Raw genomic sequence first — 19,418 nt, forward strand, 5'->3', positions numbered from 1 at the left:
ACTAATTCTATATGAAGCATTTCATTGTATAAATGTTTTGAGTTCATTTCATATGTTTTGAGAAACACAGTAGTTTAGGAATCAAAATGCAGAATGCCCTTCACCTGTTATACTTGATCAGGGATGTGTTTTATAGTGGATGTGTCTAGGCTGGTGGATGGAGTGTCAGCATACATCTGCAGCAATGCTGCATTACCCACATTTCATCTCCCTCCTAGAATCATGGCAGACATGCACAATAAGGAAATAGTTTGGCTTAGCGTCCCCCCCACCACCCCCCCAACCAACCCCTAAACCCACAAAAAAAAAAAAAAGGAAAAAAAAAAAAAAACCCGCAGATTCAGTTCAGTTCAATCCATTTTTTTATTTATCTGCTGAGTCTTCATTTGTTTTTCTGTGTTTCTTCTTTACTTATTTAATTTTTCTATATTTGATCTGTTTCGTTTTGTTTCTCTACCTAGCATCAAATGTTGCTTCATTACCAATTTACCATCAATCCTTAACTAGCTACCTGTTTAAACCTTAATGTCCATTGCACAGGTTTGCTATAAAAGTATTGTTCGAAATTCTTTTTTGTGGTCTATGATAGTTCATGTCTAAACCCTAAATACCACAACTTTATGATGGATTGTTTTTGGTGACTTCTTTTTTCCAAAATCCCACATTGTCAATTCATTTGATTTGGAGTGGAAAAAAATCTTAACTGAATGGACAGCAAGGTATTTAATTTAATTCTGGCATCTATGAACCCTTTAATTTAATAAGCAAATCTTTGTTCCATATTCCCTACAAACGTGCTCAGTTCCATTGTCCTTTGTGCATCCAATGATCATCTTTATAAGGCAGTTTAGCTTAGAACTCAAGTCTGAACTGAAATTCCAACAAGTCCTTGTAATTTCTATTTCATCCTGAACTCCAAGAAGATTACTTCTCTTTGCTGTCCTACATATTCTTATAAGAACAAAATTTTATCTTTGAATAAAAATTGTGTATGGTTGTGTGTTTGTGCATGTGATTCTATGCTTGCATGCATGCGTGACCCCAAAATGACGCTAGTTATGCTGGGAAGTTGTCATTAATTTAAGCAGATGACTGGATGAGTGACTGGGGACCAAATTCATGATGGGCAATTCCAAAACCATAAGCTTTGCTATAATATGAAACTGCATATAAACTGTACAGGAAACAGGATGTCTATTATTTCATGACAAGCAGTAAATATTAGAAAAAATTAGAATCACCAATAAAATAATTTTTTGAGAAATTTAAATTATTTGTGCATGTGCATGGACATCTAGCTGTAAACCAAATGTTAGTTGGCTCACAGAGATAATTAGAGATCTTTGATACTACCTTGTTTTCAAAATAGAGGCTTTTGTTGGTTTAAAGTTGGGATGTAAATATGGATACCGGGAATCTCATTGTCTGAAGGGAGGAGAGACAACTTGGTAAGCAACTTATATCTCGCTTGAGAAAGATTTATAATTTAAGTTGGCTTTTGAGACGCCCTTGATAAAACTATTTGGTATATTGAAAATCTATTAATTACAAATGGATTTTCTAAGGAAGATATTGGTTATGTATTATTGTGTGGTAGAGTCATTTTGCCAAAAAGTATAAGGCCAATGGAAAAGCTGTTAGCGAAGAAATATAGTATGTAGTTATATTTTTAGTATGGATATAACCATATTTAGTTATAACATATATTAAAATCTCATCATATTTTATATGTGTCCAAGTATATTGTATCTGGTATGTGTCCAAGTACATTGTATCTAGTTGCTTATAAAGGCCCTTTGAGAATATAATAATTCCTTTCTCTTCTCTCCATTGATCATGGTATCAAAGCCTAATCCTATTCCTAATCAAAGCCGCAGCCTCCTCCATAGCCTTCCATCTTGCCATCTCCCATCTCTCCCACATCGTCGAGTTCTTTCTGGTCGTTGAGAAAAGAGCAGATCACCGTAGGAACACCGGACTGCGATCATCCATGCAAGGAAGAGGGTGAGGCCACCTCATTGTCAATTAGCCTCTCATCAATCGGCCCCATGTCTTCGCCCTCGTCTGCTCGTCCTCATCTGACGCGCCCATACCTTCAACATCATCCTTGACGATGTTGCCATTCTCCTTAGATGTTGCCACCTACACCATCTAAATCTGCCGCAGCTATCTTCTTTCCTTGCCGTCGCCATCATCGTTCCCTTCTGTTGCTGTCGTTGCTGTCCTTCTCTCTAGTTTTTGTTCGGTGATGATTATCATGCATCCAGAATCGATGTTCCATCACTTCTCTATCATGTCAGATCTCGTGGACTTTGCATCAACCTTCTTGAGATTCATAAATGCTGCGGGTTGTTTTCTCTCTTGTAATAGTCATCAGAGATCCTTTTAAGCATTGTATTCTTCTACATCCTCTCCCTATTACAGATCCTTTAGATTTTCTTTATGGCTTCTTCCTTGAATGACTGAGGACCACCCTTCTTGGTATTAGTGTCAAATTTAATGGTGCCAATTACCTTCTTTGGTCTCGGGCATTCCGCTACATGGTCGGATCCCACGGAAGCTCCATCATCTTGACAAAGAACCTGTTGATAGTGTTGATTTAGGAGAATTCTGCAAATGGCAAGAGGCTGATTATGCTATTCTCATCTGGATGTTAAACAGTCTAGAGCCTCATATTACTAATACTGTGATGTTTCTGTCCACCGCAAAAGATACGTGGGATTTTTTGAGGATAACATACTTTCAAGAGAAGAATGTCTCGAGGATTTACTCTCTCTACTCAGACATCTTCTCTTTGCAGTAGGAGGATCTCTCAGTCCAGGAGTACTACAGCATTCTTTAGGAAAAGAGGATTGAGCTTGCCCAGTATCATCCCCTCACTGCTGATGTTTTTTTTTTCAACAGCATGTGAGGAATTTTATGTAGCGAAGTTCTTTTCGGACTTAATCCCTCTCTCATGTTCAAGCTCAGTTTATGGCTGATAGCATTCCCATCTTGAGCAATGCTATGAGTCGAGTTCTACGTGTTACTGAGTTGCAGCCTACATCTTTCCATCTATGTAGAATATTGCTCTTGTGTTGGTACTCGTAGCGGCCGAGGGAGTCATGGAGGTCATGGACGTGGATGTAACTCTTTCCCACCATCCACATTGCGGATGCTCAAATCATCATGCTGAGCGTTGGCAGAAATTTGGGAAGCCTCCTATCTCTCATCTTGCTAGTGCTGCATCCTCTAGAGCTTCATCTGATGTTGGTGTCTCTTTTGCCGCTGATGATTCGGTTCTGATTTCACGGACTGACTACAAGCGATTTCTCTAGTCCACCAATGCCTCCATATCTTCAGCTCCATCAGTTGTCTCCTACTCTTAGGATAGCTACTGCAGTCACTTCTGATATATCCTGATTATTAGATTTAGGTTTTCTTTTCATGTCATAAATAACAGAGATCTTTTTTCTACATACACTCCATTATCTTATGTGCTATCCATCACTATTGGATCTATTGTGGATGGCACTTCATTTCTATTCCTGGACATGGTATTGTGAGGCTTTTTTCTTCTCTCATTCCTATAGATGTCCTATATGCTCCTAAATATCATTTGAATTTGTTATCTATTGGATGTCTTGTTAAATCCTTAAACTGCTCAGTTACGTTTTACACTTTCATTGTCTCTTTCAGGATCTCAACACGAGGAAAACAATTGGCGGTGGTGTTAAGGTGGATGGAGTTTACTTCCTTGCTAGTATTTCATCTCTTGTTTGTGCGATGTTGTCATCTTCCATCTCACCTTATCAGTGACACTGTCGTCTTGGTCATCTATCTATAGAAGTCTTGAAGAATCTTGGTCTTCTCCCTAGGTCTTCGGGTAGTCTTGAATGTGAAGCTTGCCAGTTAGAAAAGTATCACAGTGTCCTTTCCTTCTGCTATTAGTAAGCATTGTTCTTCTCCCTTTATGCTAATCCATTCGGATATTTGGGGTCCAAGTCCTGTCCTGACTCGATTAGATTTTAGACATGTGATTTTTGTCGATGACCACACTAGGATGACATGGTTGTATCTCCTCAAGTGTCGATCTGAAGTCTTTTCTATATTCAGAACTTTTATCATGAAATAAAAATTCAATTTTCTACATCTATTAAAGTTCTTCGCACTGATAATATCTTTGAATACATGCAGTCTAGTTTTTCAGATTTTTGTGCTTCTTATAGTATAATACATCACACCTCATGTCCTTACACCTCTAGAGTTGTGAAAGAAAACATAAACATCTTTTAGATGTGGTGCGGACTCTTATGTTTCATATGCAGGTACCTAAACCTTACTGGGGTGATGCTGTTCTTATATCATGTTATCTTATAAATTGGGCTTCATCAGTATATTGGATGAAAAATCTTCATTTTTATTTTCTATCCCTTTGCGGATCCCTTCTCACTCATCCATGAGTGTTTGGATGCTTGTGTTTCGTTCATCTCTTTGGATCTGGCAGAGACAAGTTGTCTTCTCGATCTATTCGTTGTATCTTTATGGGATATTCTCATACTCAGAAAGGATACCGATGTTATGATCCTCTTTCTAGACGATATTTTATCTCTACTGATGTCTCATTCTTTGAGATCACTCCATTCTTTCCCATTTCTTCTGAGTCGTCTGGTGTTCCTTTACCACCTATTGCTCCTTCTAGTACTCCCATAGCTCCATCTTCTAGTAATTTTACTTCACCTTTGCAGGTTTACGATCGTCGCAGGAAAAGAGCTCTCCATCTTTACCACCACTGATGTCATCTCCATCTGAGATTCATGTTGACCATCTTCCAGATTCAAATTTGCCTATTGCATTACAAAAGGATAAATGATCTAGTATTTTGCATCCAATATCTACCTCCATGACTTTTGATTATCTTCTACCTTCTTTTCGATTTTTTGTTGGATCTCAGTCTTCCATATATATTTCTAGGACCTACCGAGAGGCTCAGTCTGATCCCAGATGGAGACAGGCCATGTATGAAGAGATGGCTGCTCTAGTCAATTATGGCACTTGGGAGTTAGTATCACCACGTCTGGTATTCATCCTGTTGCATGTCGATGGGTCTTTACGATCAAGTACCAACCTGATGGCATTGTGGAGCGTTTTAAGAGTTGTTTTGTCGCTAAAGGATCACCCAAATCTATGGTGTTGATTATTTTTAGACTTTTTCCCTAGTTGCTTGTCTCAACTCAGTCCGAATTCTCTTCTCCATTGCAATTAATCAGGGCTGGAAGATACATCAGATGGATGTAAGTAATGATTTTTATATGGAGATTTGTCTGAGGTTGTTTGTATGGAGCAACTTCTGGGATATGTTGCTCAGGGGGAGAAGTTTGCAAGCTAAAGAAAGCTATCTATGGCCTCAAGTAGAGTCCAAGGGCTTGGTTTGACAAGTTTTGCCAGGTAGTTGGCAAAATTGGACTTCATTGCAGCAAGTTTTATCACTTAATTTTTGTGAAGCAAATGTCCTTAGGATTGGTTGTTCTTGCTGTATATGTGGATGATATTCTTCTGACAGATAGTGATTATGATGAGGTTGTTTGGGTCAAAGAATATTTAGACAATCATTTTGTCATCAAAAATTTGGGCCAACCTTAGTATTTTCTGGGAATTGAAGTGGCATATGGGTCGCAAGGAGTGTTTCTTTCTCAAAGAAAGTATGCCACTAATTTATTGATGGAGATGGGCTTAGTTGGTTGTAAACCAAGTTCTATCCTATTAATTCTCAATTATCATCAGAGATTGATGATTCTGGAGATGATTTTGAGGATGTCACTCGGTTCCGTAGACTAGTGGGGAAGCTTACCTATTTGATAGTCACAGACCTGATATTTTCTTCGCAGTGGGGGTGGTTAGTTAGTATATGTAGAAGCCTAAGGTATGTTATTGGGATGCTGTTTTAAAAATCTTGCATTACATTAAGAGAGCCCTAGGAAAAGATCTTTTGTATAAAAGAAATGGACATTTATAAATTGAAGCCTATTCTGATGCTGACTATGCTGGTTCAGTGAGTGACAAAAGATCCACATCAGGTTTTTGCATCTTTATTGGTGGAAATCTTGTCACATGAAAAAGTAAAAAAAAAAAAAACAGTGGTGGCCCGTTTAAGTGCGAGGCTGAGTATAGAGCGATGGTTCACACAGCTTGTGAGATGATGTGGGTCAATTCTTTGTTAGGAGAATTTGGTGTATCTTGTTCTGAGCCTATGGTGATGCATTGTGACAATAAGTCTGCTATATACATTGCAAACAATCCTATTTTTTATAAATGGATTAAACATATTGAGGTCGATTGTCACTTCGTTCGGGATACTATTCTGTCTGGGAAGATTGTTACTCCCCACACAATGTTGGAGGATCAGTTGGCTGATATCCTTACCAAGGCTCTTGGCCTACTCATTTTTCTTCTTTATGTACCAAGCTGGGAATGTTTGATATATATGTTTCAGCTTGAGGGGGAGTGTTAGAAAAGAAATATAGTATGTAGTTATATTTTTAGTATGGTTATAACCATTTTTACTTATAATCATATATTAAGATCTCATCATATTTTGTATGTGTCCAAGTACATTGTATCTAGTATGTGTGTGTCCTAGTACATTGTATCTAGTTGCCTATAAAGTCCTTTGAGAGGCTAAAAGAAAGAATGTAATAATTCCTTTCTCTTCTCTCCATCGATCAAAGGCAAGCTCATTTTGCTTGGCAAATGGTTCTTGTATTACAACTTTGATGAGGATGATGATGCCACCTGTGGAGAGAGCTTTCTACATGAAGTATAAATTTAAGAATGATAAGCAATTTGCTAGTTGTAGGATAGGTTCCCTGGCTGAAACAACATTAGGAAGATCTTTGGCACATAAAAGAGGTCCAAAAATATAAAGCTTACCGTACGCTATCTTAACCTTATGATCAGGGAAACCAAATAATCTATTTTTTTAAGTGAATATCTGAACATGGGTTACCAGATTGCATTGACTATTAATTAGCAAGAAAACAGTAGTGTTTGTAGTGTGTCTTGCAATCTTACCTCTTTTCCTTGTGGCATCTTGATATGTAACATTTTTTCTTCAAATAATCAAATCTATTAGTATTGAATATGAAATAATTTAATTTAAACACTTATTTGGAAAACTTCAAGTGATTCTTATACCCTTTTTGGATTTTGACATGTTCCGGAAATAAAGTGACATGAATCTCTCTCTCCTCTCTCTCTGATCGACATTATCTTCCTAACATAAAGTGACATGAATCTCTCTATCTTTCTCTGGTCGACATTATCTTTAACCAAGATTTGCTGTATTGGTCGGTACTATATTGTATTGGCATGTCATACCATATGGATATCATATTGGTATGCAGTCTCATACTGTACGTACACTTGGTATGTCTTGCCGTCTCGTATTGTACCACGTATTGACATTATAATAGGATGGTACTAGTACAAGTTCAATATTGAGATGGAGAACCTTGCCTCCTGACATAAACCATCAATTTTTTGTTCTATCTTAAAATATTCTGCTGATGCTTTTATGCCTATATTCATGGTTTCATTTGCTTAATTCTTTCTTTTTAAAATGGTTCATCTTTATTTAGATAGTCAGGATATATATTACTCTTGCATACAGCTGATTTTGTTTTTGCAATTTTATTCTTTCTGTATTCTTACCTTTACAGTGACTATTCTCTTGACCAATCGATTGGCCCTTTTGAAGCACTAAGCATTTTCAATGATATTTTAGGACAATATATGGGGAAGAGGAGTACTATCATTTTGTTGCATCCAATAGGCCATGACTGGCAATATACGTTCTTTGCATTGATCAACATCCACTAATGCTTCCCCAACCAAAATGACATTTCAGGTAAATAAAAACTCGATGCTCTCAAGAGATTTACTGAGCTATTATTTAACGTGGATGACTTTGAGACAATTTGATGTAGTACTTTCCACGACTTCAAAGAATCATGTTAAACTGGAAAGTGATTGCATGATAATGTGCTTGGGATAAATGGTTTGCTTGTTTTCTTGTTGCTTCTGCTCTAGATCCCGATCCTTGTATGTTGATTCTGTAAGTAAATTATCTCCATGTGTTACTTTGGATATCAATGGCATGTCCAAGTGCTGTCTTGACTATGATTTATAGTTTATGAATCTAATTAGTTATTCAAGGCTGTATCATCCATTGAAGCTGGTATTATGATTTGGGAACTATCTAGAATGTAGTTGGTGGAGGGTAGTATATAATGGATATCATAGGTGAGGGCCTGCAAATGGTTGTATCTTTTTATATATTTCCTATCCATGTGTCATGCGTACGTGCTACATACTCATAAGGGGTATAAACTACCATGGTTGTATAAATTAGTCTACAATCCTCCATTAGTGGATTAATGCATACTTGCAATTTCTTCAAATCCTTATTACCAGATTAAATCTGACAAGCAAAAACCAACTTCATTATCTCTCACTACTATGTTCAAAGGTATAAGATGTGAGGCTTTCCTCCCTATTTGTATCTTATCTCCAGGCTCGGAGATGGGATTCATCCCTCAGAGGAGCCAAGTCAAGTTAATAATATTTATATTTGAAAATCATAGTTCATAATATGGTAAAAGAAATATGTTTTTTTTTTGTGCATCCATAATATAAATTAGCACCCAATCCAAGCATTGATCACTCCCTTGTAATCTTAATTCTCTAATATCAATATCTATAGCAAAAAGATAACATGTATTCTTTGACAAAATATTGTTTATTTTCTTTAAACACTTACCTTTCTTGGCAAAGGCTGGGCAACTAAAAAAGGGAGAGGATTCACTAGTGTTACTCAGTCCAGATATGCAGTGGAGATATTGAAGAAAGAGATTAAATTGCTTCTAATCTTATTTGATTTGGAATAGGAAACAAAAGGAATCCCACAAGGGATCAACTGGAATATAGTTGAAAGAAATGGGTTCATGCAAGGTTAATCCTGTGGGATGGGGGCGTCCCGATTTTAGCCCAGAATGGGATGCCTCACGTCCGCCCCATCCTGATAGCGGTTCCGATCAGACGTCTCGGTACATGCTTGGGACATCTTTATATATATATATATATTATTTTTTTTGAATTTATGTTGAAGTTTTACTAATCTATTTGTTGTTTAAATATATTTGAACTTCTAAGACAAGGCAATATGATTTTTTCGATTTGAGGGAATATATAGGATAGAAATCTGGCCTGAGCAGCATCTGACCATGTATGAATAGATGAGTATCGAGCGGAGTCACGGGTGTCGATCGAAGCAGCTGCGTGGGATATGTGGGCACGATGCTCAAGCTGAGAGAAATCATGGACTCAAAATGTTTTGAGAGCTATGTCCCATGGAGTCCATTACCCAAATAATATTAAAAAAAAATTATTTACAAAACTAATGCATCTTTAAACTTATTTACAAAACTAATGCAAACCAATAAAATGCCATTTGAAATGGCATTTTTTGGGAAGAAAACGCCATTTCAAATGGCGTTTTTTCAAGTCCACGTCACCACTTCCCCCATCCCCCGTGGAATCAAAGGATCACAAAAAAAATAAAAATAAAAATAACAATCATCATTTGTAATGGCGTTTTTAAAAATGTCATTTCAAATGGCGTTTTCAAATGAAGCGCCATTTGAAATGGTGTTTTCAAAGCACTTCAGTGGCCCAAAAAAAGAAAAAAGAGAAAAAAAATAAAAACAAAAATCGTCATTTGTAATGGCATTTTTGAAAGGGCATTTTCAAATAAATTTTAATTTTAAACGATGTTTTTAAAACCCTTCAATACCCAAAAAAAAGAAAAAAATAAAAAATAAAAAATCAATCCGTATCATCCCGTATCAATCCGTATCGGTGCCGTACCGATCTATACCAGTCCAAACCGCACCGTACCCAGCGGTTGGTGCCTGCACCGTATCGTACCGGTGCCGTACCGATCTGTACTGGTCCATACCGCATTGTTCGTAGCGGTTCGTGCCCGTATCGTATCGAGATGTATCAGTGCGGTCCAGTTCATCTCATTTGCCAAAAAATTGGTTTGAACCTTGCTGGTTCTCCATTGATACGGTACGATATGGGCCGTACCGGTCGTTTGGGCCGGTACGGAATACCATGCATCTAGCTATAGCCCTAGTAGATTTGGCTTTGACACAATCATCCCATCATTCCTTATCAACTTGGAATCCTCATCTCACCATGATTCAGAATGCTCTTTTTGTCGAAATCACCGCAGTCCATCATTCGGTTGTCAGGCTTCAATCTTTCGTTGAAATAAGCTCTCACCATCTGCTCTGCGATACCACGTAAAACTGTATCACACCCTCAATGAAAGAAGATGAGGAGAGAGAGCAAATAAAAGCAAGCGTACAGGCAGAGAGGTGTGAATATCAGATGCCATTCTATCGCAGTCCTCCATAAACAACTGACTTGTCTGATTTAGCTTATTTTTGGCTATTTCAAGAGATGTAATTAAATTATCCAACATATTATTATTATCTGCATTATAATTTCTATAACCCTTTTAGCATAATTTTTTCTCCTAATCTTCTGAGACACATGAGACCACGTGTATCCATGTCCACAAAGCATAACATCTGATCACTTGAAATTAAACTAACTTTGATAAAAACAATAATTAATAATATGAAATAGAATAAAAATGTCAAGTGTATAAAAAATAGTACAATAAAAATTCCAAAAATACTAAGTACAAATTTAAAAAATATTAAATCCCACAAGGACGTCGTGGTGACCGTGGTCGCTTGGATCTTCTCAGGAAGGCCCTCAACGATCGCTCTGCTCCTGTATCTGCTGTAATGGCTCTTCTCCATATCAGTGGACGTCTGCTGGTCATGTGCTCAAGAATAACTGGTGCTATCGGAGCATCTGCGGGCTGAGTGACCCCCTCAATCTCCTTATCTGGATATAAGGATGGGCCTGGAAAGAAAGTGTCATACTCATGTGGCCAACTGGTATCCGATGATATCATCTGGGCATGTAGGAAGAAGATCCTGCATCTGTGATCAAAAGGTGGTGCATCTGTGCAGCGTGTAGTGACGACATCTGCGAATATGCGGTGATGACATATGTGGAACATATGGTGACGCGTATATCTCATATCTGGCGTATCGGCTGCTCTATGCCAAGGCGTACAGCTATCTGGGTCAATGCCAATCGCCATCAATGTTTCGAACATGATCTCTCTATCTCACGCAGTATCCGGATCCGCTCGTCCTCGTCAGTCGTAGATAAAGCAGGACGAGTGTCCAACATAAGATCTGACATAGAATCAGTCTACATAATAAAATAAAATTAGCAATATACTGTAAAATATAAAACAAAGATATAAAGAACTACATAAAATATTTTACAATCTTAATTATTAGAAGTAAAGAATTGATATAAAGTATAATTTTCATGTCTTACCAAAAGATGCACAGCAGAACTCTTACCTTCGTATCCTAGAACTGCATATCGAGGCTGTCCATCTAATAGACTCATCCAATATGTCTTAAGCAGATATGTTTAAGCAATATCGGTGATAGGCACGTGGCGGACTCCATCCAATAGATTCATCTGCGATGGCATTTAATATAACTAGATGCTGTCAGAAATTAAGCATACTCCATTTCTATCTTTGACGACATATGTTCTGAGCTGGAAAAGAAACCAACTCCAACTGGCAGTTGTCCTCATCCACAATTGCATATGCTAAGAAAATATCCCATTCTCTGTATCAATTCTGTTGCAATTAACATCTTACCTTTAAACTTTTCATACAAGTGCGTGCCATCAATGCTGATTACAGGACGGTAGTGCCTAAAACTTTGGATGATGGTTTGAATGTCCAGAAAATATAATTTAAAACTCAGACATTGGAATTTGCAGTTTGAAAAAAATTTTATGAAACAACAATACGAGGTTTGTATGTTGGAGTGCAGCCATATAATAGGATAATTTTGCATAAGACGGCTTCCATTCTTCATAAATATCAATCAATGCCTTCTGCTTCCACATCATGCTTTCCTGTATGATACTATGTATTGAAATTGATCATTAACGGTTGCATAATACTTCAACTCTAACATCGGGATCCTTCTCAACAATATGTCGACTAGTGTGCCAATCATCCTTCCACTGATATGTTTGTGGTCTCGACTCAACTTCGTAAACAAACAAGTGTGAGGATCCTCATATTTTGTGATTTGAAAATATTCATGTTTTTTCAACAATGCAGCACGCAGCCTTCATTTACAATTTTGAACATTACATGATGATGCACATCGTATGGATCACAACTTTGAATATGATGAATTATATTGTATGTCCGATGTTTCAGAATGTGATAAAGATCAACAGCTCTCTTTAGATAATCTTTACTCTCAAACATTAGACTTTAGAAAATTCAGTCATCGAGGAGTCTCAAAACTGATAGTTAGAGTTCAATCTTCGACCAGCGCTAAACAACCACCATCATCTAAATTTATGTTGTTAAAAAATTGTGGGGGTTCGTGCAAACGAGTTGAGTTCTCCCACATTAATATCAGGCTGAACATCTTCATCACCATCTTCATCTTCATTATCATCATCATGACTGCTATTGTCCTCATCCATCCAATAGTCTTCATCCTCACTTTCATCTGACTCAAAGTTAGATTATCAGAATTTATTCTACTGCCTATCCAGTCATCATCCCCTATATGAGTGTCGTATCCCGCATTTACTACTACTACCATAGAAGAAGTTACATAGCAGAAGACACAGGAGAAGTCACTATAGGACTTTGAATAATTGGACAACTAGGGCCACAGTAGTAGAATATTGTTCTGCAAATATGGTCTCAACACTATCGGTTTGCACCATAGGAGTTACGAAAGCGAGGAAGGCTCAGGAGTATTGCCCTCTTGGGTTAAAAGCCGACTATAGTATCCAAAGCTCGGTAATCTTTTTTTCAATATATAATTTTAAAAATCGACATTCTGAATATTTCAAAAGAAATGTCAGTATTTTTGACATCTTCATCGTCATTAATTGAAACTAAAATATACTTGCTTTGCATTAACTGTTCCAACTGATTAGGAGATCTCCATTTCAATTTTATTTCATATTTTTTTACAGGAATACTATGTATAAATGATCCAATAATTCTTGACGTGATAATGATGAAGATACCTAATCATTGGTTTGCAGGGTGACTGTACTGCACGTCAGTTTTGCCATTTTGTATTATGCCATCATAATACAATAGTAGACAAATCTGAGTACTGGCTATTTTTTCAGAAAAATTTATGACAATATCAAAATCAAAAAATTTAGTATTAATAATTATTTTATCATTTCAAATGACTTACATGATAAATGTATCCTATCATCAACTAATAGGCAAAGATAGTCCTATCCATTCAGGAATTGCATCAATTCTATAGGTTAATTACAGTAATCAAACAATACGCAATAGGATCGAAAGAAATTTCGGTAGTATTTTATCTTAGTTCTCTCCACACGGCTGAAAATGTGTGAGGAAAACTAAAGGAAAATGCTGTCCGAAATTTCACTCGAATCTCTGCATATCGTTTGATTACTGTAATTACTGTAGAATTAAATGCAATTCTCAAACTGTCCAAACTGGACAATCAATTGACCAATGTATATATTTTACGGCAACCGTACAAAATATATAATTAAATTAAAAAATCTCCCTGAGTTTAGGTCGAGATTATACTTAAGTCCAATATTTTGAAAAATATACACTACAGTCCGGCATTTACGAAAAACCTACAATTTTGTCCCCACTTAGGGGGGTACGTGTAGATTTTTCGTAGATGTTAGGAATGTAGGTGTAGGTTTTTCAAAACGTTAAACTCATGTGGTAATTTCGACCTAACCTCAGATGAATTTTTATAATTTATTCATATATTTTTGTACGGATGTCGTAGAATATCCTACATTGGTCAACTGACGGATCTACGGTTCTATGAAAGCAACATATTTAAAATTCTTAAATTAGCTTGGATCCATTTTTAAATCAAGTCCGAATCTATTTCTAAAAAAAATATAGCAAACAACAATATTAACCAAATTGATTAGAGACCCTCGTACAATGCAAATAAATAATAATAATGATAATAATAAAATAAAAAATAAAAGAGTGGTGGTGGTGGGGCAGGGGGGTCGGCGGGAAGGCACCAGTGGGGGTGCCACGACAGGAGGGCGTCCGGCAGGGAGGGAGACCCGCCAGGGGGTGAGGGGGGCAGCCGTTGCCGACAGAGGGCCAAAGGGGGGGTGGGGTGGTTGGGGGAAGGGGGGCCGCCGCCGCCTGGGGGGGTTGCCGCCGGTCGGGGGCCTTGGGCGGGGGGGCCGGCTGCTGCCAGTAGAGGGCCAAAGGGGGGTGGTTGGGGGAAGGGGGGCGGCCGCCGCCAGCAGAGGGCCAAAGGGGGGGTGGTTGGGGGAAGGGGGGCCGTCGCCGCCCGAAGGGGTGCTGCTGTCGGCCGGGGGCCTTGGGTCGGGGGGGCGGCCGCCGTCGGCAGAGGGTCAAAGGTGGGGCGCCACTGTCGGGGGGCGGGGGGAGGTGCCCGGGGGGGGGCGCCACCGGGCCAAGGGGCGGGGGCAGGTGGGGAGGGGGGGCGGTCGCCGTCAGGGGGGCCGTCGCGAGGCCAGGGGGAGGCGCCGCCGGTGGGGTGGGGGAGGGCCCCCGTCGGGGGGGGGCGCCATCGGGCTAGAGGGGGTGCTCGCCGCGGGGGGGCTGTCGGCCAAGGAGGGGGGGTGCGTGGCCGCTGCCGGGCCAAAAGAGGGGGGCGGGCGGGCAGGGGGCGCGGCCGCTGCCGGGGGGGAGGGGGGCGGGGCTGCCGCCGGGCCAAAGGGGGGGCAGCCACTGCCAGGGGGGCCGCCACCGGGCCAAAGGGGGGCGGGGCCGAGGGGGTGGGGGGGACGGTCGCCGCCGGCAGAGGGAGAGAAAGGAAGAGACGAGGGAAGAGAGAAGAGGGGGAAGAGAGACTTACTGGCACGGAGAGAAGAGGAACTCGCCGTCGGAGAGAGAGAAGAGCTCGGAGGCGCCGCTGGAGAGGGAGATCGTCGTCGGAGAGGGAGAACGAAGGTATGTTTTTTTTTGTATATAAAGGAATTAACGCCATTTGAAATGGTGTTTTTGAAAACGTCATTTCAAATGGCGCTTTCAAAAATGCCATTTCAAATGGTGATTTTCATTTTTTTTTTTGTGGTCTACGGGGGATGGGGGAGCAGGTGACGTGGACCCATAAAACGCCATTTGAAATGGCATTTTCCACCCAAAAAAATCATTTCAAATGGATGATTTTGCATTAGTTTTGTAAATAAGTTTAAATATGCATTAGTTTTGTAAATAATTTTTTTTAATATTATTTGGGTAATGAACTCATGTCCCATGGATGCGATCGAACGGAAGAGATCGAATGGATTGCGTCGTGCAATCCACAGGGAGAAAAATTTATATCATGATTGCGTGCATTAGGTGCAATTGGACTGCATCAAATCCCACGGTGGATAACACGCCACGCTACCCCTGTATCTCACCAATTCCCGATCGCGCACTATCCAATGTGGTTCACTTGGACCTGGTGCATGTGCTAGGTGCAATTGGACCGTGTAAAATCCCATGGTGGATGGCATGCCAGGCTACCCTTGTATTTCACCAATTCTCGATTACGCGCTATCCATCGTGCATATGCTCTGGGATTTGCCCTAGTTCAGTTGGACATGGTGCATGTAATAATTTCTCGTCCGAAAGGCCCGAACCCTCTTTCCTCCCCTGCGGTCTTCTCTCCCTCCCGAGTCTCGATTGGCTCCGGCGCTCCGCATCAAAAAATCCGACGGCCTCCCTTCTCTCTCCTCTCTCCACCCTTCCCCTTCCTGAGCCGTTCTTCCACTGGCGTACTCTGCTTTCGAAAAATTGGAATCGAAGGGCAAACGCCGTGCTTCCTCCGATGCAGACGCCGACGCCGACGCCGACGTACGAAAAAGGTTAGTACTCCCTTTCCTTCATTCTTCTTTCCTTCGGCAATGAATGGGTCGTTCAAGCTTCGAATCATCATCGGCGTTCTGAAAAAAAATTAGGGCACAATTGGGATGGCCGTACCGGCACATGATCCAGCCGGCATGAAGACGGGACGGTCGGGATGAAGACGGAAAATGTGTTTCGGGGTCTCGCATCTGTCCTCGGTGTCGAAATCCCAAAGAAACAAGATGGGACGGCTGGGACAGCCCCTGTCCCGCCGGGACTTCAATCACTGGATTCATGCTACATCAATAGTTTTGATGAAATGGTCATAATGAATAACACCCCTTCAATTAAAAAGAGTTTTCTGAAAGAGGGGCACGTTTAAGGTGATAATGTAGGAAACATTTAGTGGCTGAATGAAAAAGGAAGCGCCACCAAATGACGTGCGGCCCTTTTCTTGGGGGTGGGGGTGGGAGAGGGAGCTGCCACTGGCAACTCCTCAGATCCATCCTTTTTATCTCCATCAGCAAAGCTCACCAAAATATGGCCAAGGATTGAAGGGCCAATCTCTATGTTTTTGTAGTCAAGATACATATGGTGCTAGTTGGTTATCAGCATGGCATAGGTGTGTGTATCTTTGGATTGTGTTGCTGTATGCTATTGCTACACATTGGAACGTAAAATTATATTTGAATAACAAATGATATCAAAAGTCAACTTTCTATAGAATTATATCGATTAATACTGTTTTTATGGGTTGGATGGTACCACTATAGGTATAGTACGTTAGCAACTGATTCTGTTGTTGCAATATGCTATGAAGCAAGGTTTTACTCCCAGTCCATAATGAGCATAGTGCACCATGCTGGTAGGGAACTGGTACAGTAGACACGGCATATATGCTATCCCAACATAGGTGCTTTTCCGACTTAGCACCTTTACCATGTGTCAATATGGGGGCTTATCATGCTCTGCCATACTGTTCTGGTGAGGCACTGGCAATAGGATCTGGTGCCAAGACATAAAACCTTGCTATGCAGTACAGAACCTTTGCCATGTATCGATATGGGGGCTTATCGTGCTTTGTCGTGCCATGCTGGTAAAGTATGGGCATGAGACCTGGTACCAAGGCAAAGCCTTGCCATGCAGTACAGCTTCATACAGTCCAATATCTATCCATTTTATCAGCACTCAACGTAGGGTATTAGGTGTAAGAACCCATCTATCATGTCGAGTAACCTGCTCTCCTGCAACGCATGTGTCATATACACAGTATGACATGAGTAAATATTTAAAATCTATGATGTATATTGTTAGATTTATTTTGACAGCTTGATATATTTACTGTTTAGGTGCATCATATCTATCTATTCATAATCTAATAACCAAGTATATCTCCCTGTCAGTATGTAAAAAAGATATTTTTCGCCAGTATAAACTATATTACTGGGAGAGCCAAGTTTTTGGATTTGTTAAGAATTTAAATTCCAAGCAATATTGATTGCTACCCTGCATATAATAAATTTTGGTGTAATACACAGCAGTAAGGTTCCAAGAGATACAAGGTTGGTCATGTTTCGTGATAAGATGGACTGCATATCACCACAAAGAATATGTAATTGTTTCATGACTCTAAGATAAAGCTGAGCAGATATGCCAAATCATATGCATAGATGTTGCTGAAGCTCATAGAATGGTTTTACAACATTGGAATTGTGCTTGGAATTCTACACATGAGGTGTTTTTAGTTCTGGAAATGACTGGTAGTCTAGTACATATTTCTGTGGTTGGTACGTAAATTAAAGGTCATTATTCCTTAATCATACGTATTCTGTATGTTAGAATGATTATCTTAAGCTTAAATCAACTCCTGTACATTCAATGACGTAGACAAGTAATAAATAATCATGAACAGCATCCTTTATCTAACTTTAGTTTGTTGAATGTAAGATCTGTTGGCTAAATAGTTTAGAAAAGCTAAGCAAACCATTTTGGAGACCGTTTGCCTGCTGTAAAACCGTCAACTGGCTGCATTAGAATTTCTATATTGGCTTTGTCAATTACTTTGGGAAGTGGATAGTAGTGTGATGCACTAGATGAGAGAGAGAGAGAGAGGAGAGAGAGAGAGAGTTTTCCATTATATGACTTGCACATAAATTAGTTGGGCTAATCAAGAGGGTTAGTGGATTAGATATTGTACCATTTCCAAATCTATAACCATATAGCATGTGCCTATAATGTTCTTTTGATGAAGTTTGTGAGTGAAGTTTCTCGTGGACTTTACTGATCTGAATTTATTGCAGGATGGCATCATAAAATTATGCAAAGAATCATCTATGGGAGCAAACTGTATCCTGATACAGGATCCAAACTTCAACTGCAATACCTAAACTGTGGCAACCTGATTTTTTTTTGACTATTTATTCAATTGATTGGTCAGGATACCAGCTTTTCAAGAGGGAGCACTTTCAGGGTCGACATTAAATAGAGAACAATCAGCCAATCTGGAGTAGGTAGATTTGAGATAAGATCCGTTAAGAGGATGGAAAGAGTAAAATTGAAGTTGGCTGGGATCTATGACTGGGACTGGATCTTTCTAGTTCCTGAATGGACCTGCAAGGATCCGAACTCTATCTAACAGCATGCAACCGGGAAGCTCTGAGAGGACGTGGAAACTCGTACGAAGGCTTTTTGTAGCATATAACATTACCAAAATATAAAATTTTAATTTATAAAAGGCTAATCCAGTAAGGGTTAACTGATGGCAATGGGCTTTGCTGTCATTTTGTGTCCTAAGTGAGGTATTTCTCATATTAAATGCATATGCGAAGCATTTTTGCAAGGAAAGTCCTCGGGTGCACTTGGACTCCAGAAGGGTGGTAGGATATGGCTTGATTGGGTGTTGAACGGTGCATGTCTGCCACTTTGCAAGGCCCATAGCTAGCGTTTTTGTAATATTTGAATCTGGGAACTAAACTAAATCGTACTCTCTTTATTACAAGGTTTTCTGATATTAACGTACCGCTTATATGTGTATGTGCGCACGAGAGAGAGAGAGAGAGAGGGAGAGAAGGACCTAAACAAGCATGTCCCTCGCCTTGCGTATCACGAGACCTAAAAGAGCGGGCACCGTATGTACCGTGAAGTTCAAACTTCAAATGGAGCATATATGACGGAATATGTTGGAAAATATCTCAGGACACTTTCGTGTATAATATAGATAAACTGGAATATAGATAAACTGGAAGTTTTTAGACCGATCAAGCAGGTAGTTAGTTAGATGGTCAGTATATAATGGATGTGCTTACCCACATGCACGCGTATAATGCGTCTGAAAGTGCGAGTTTGATGGTCAGTATTTTTGGTGCTGGAATCCTTCTTGATTTTGGAACCATCTAGGGGTTTT

The 19,418-nt window shown here is 39.7% G+C and overlaps 1 protein-coding gene across 1 annotated transcript in view; it reads left to right on the forward strand.

Moving 5' to 3' along the window:
- LOC105034560 (uncharacterized) overlaps window positions 1-19,013 on the forward strand; it is a 30,881-nt gene extending 11,868 nt beyond the window's left edge. The window contains exons 9-10 of the mRNA XM_073255240.1: window positions 7,763-7,885; window positions 18,316-19,013. Of these exons, the coding sequence (XP_073111341.1) occupies window positions 7,763-7,817 (55 nt within the window). The 3' untranslated portion in view covers window positions 7,818-7,885; window positions 18,316-19,013. The remainder of the gene's footprint in view (window positions 1-7,762; window positions 7,886-18,315) is intronic.
- Window positions 19,014-19,418: the final 405 nt, after the last annotated feature.

This window comes from Elaeis guineensis, chromosome 4 (assembly GCF_000442705.2).
Source record: "Elaeis guineensis isolate ETL-2024a chromosome 4, EG11, whole genome shotgun sequence".
In the NCBI taxonomy this organism is placed as follows: domain Eukaryota; kingdom Viridiplantae; phylum Streptophyta; class Magnoliopsida; order Arecales; family Arecaceae; genus Elaeis; species Elaeis guineensis.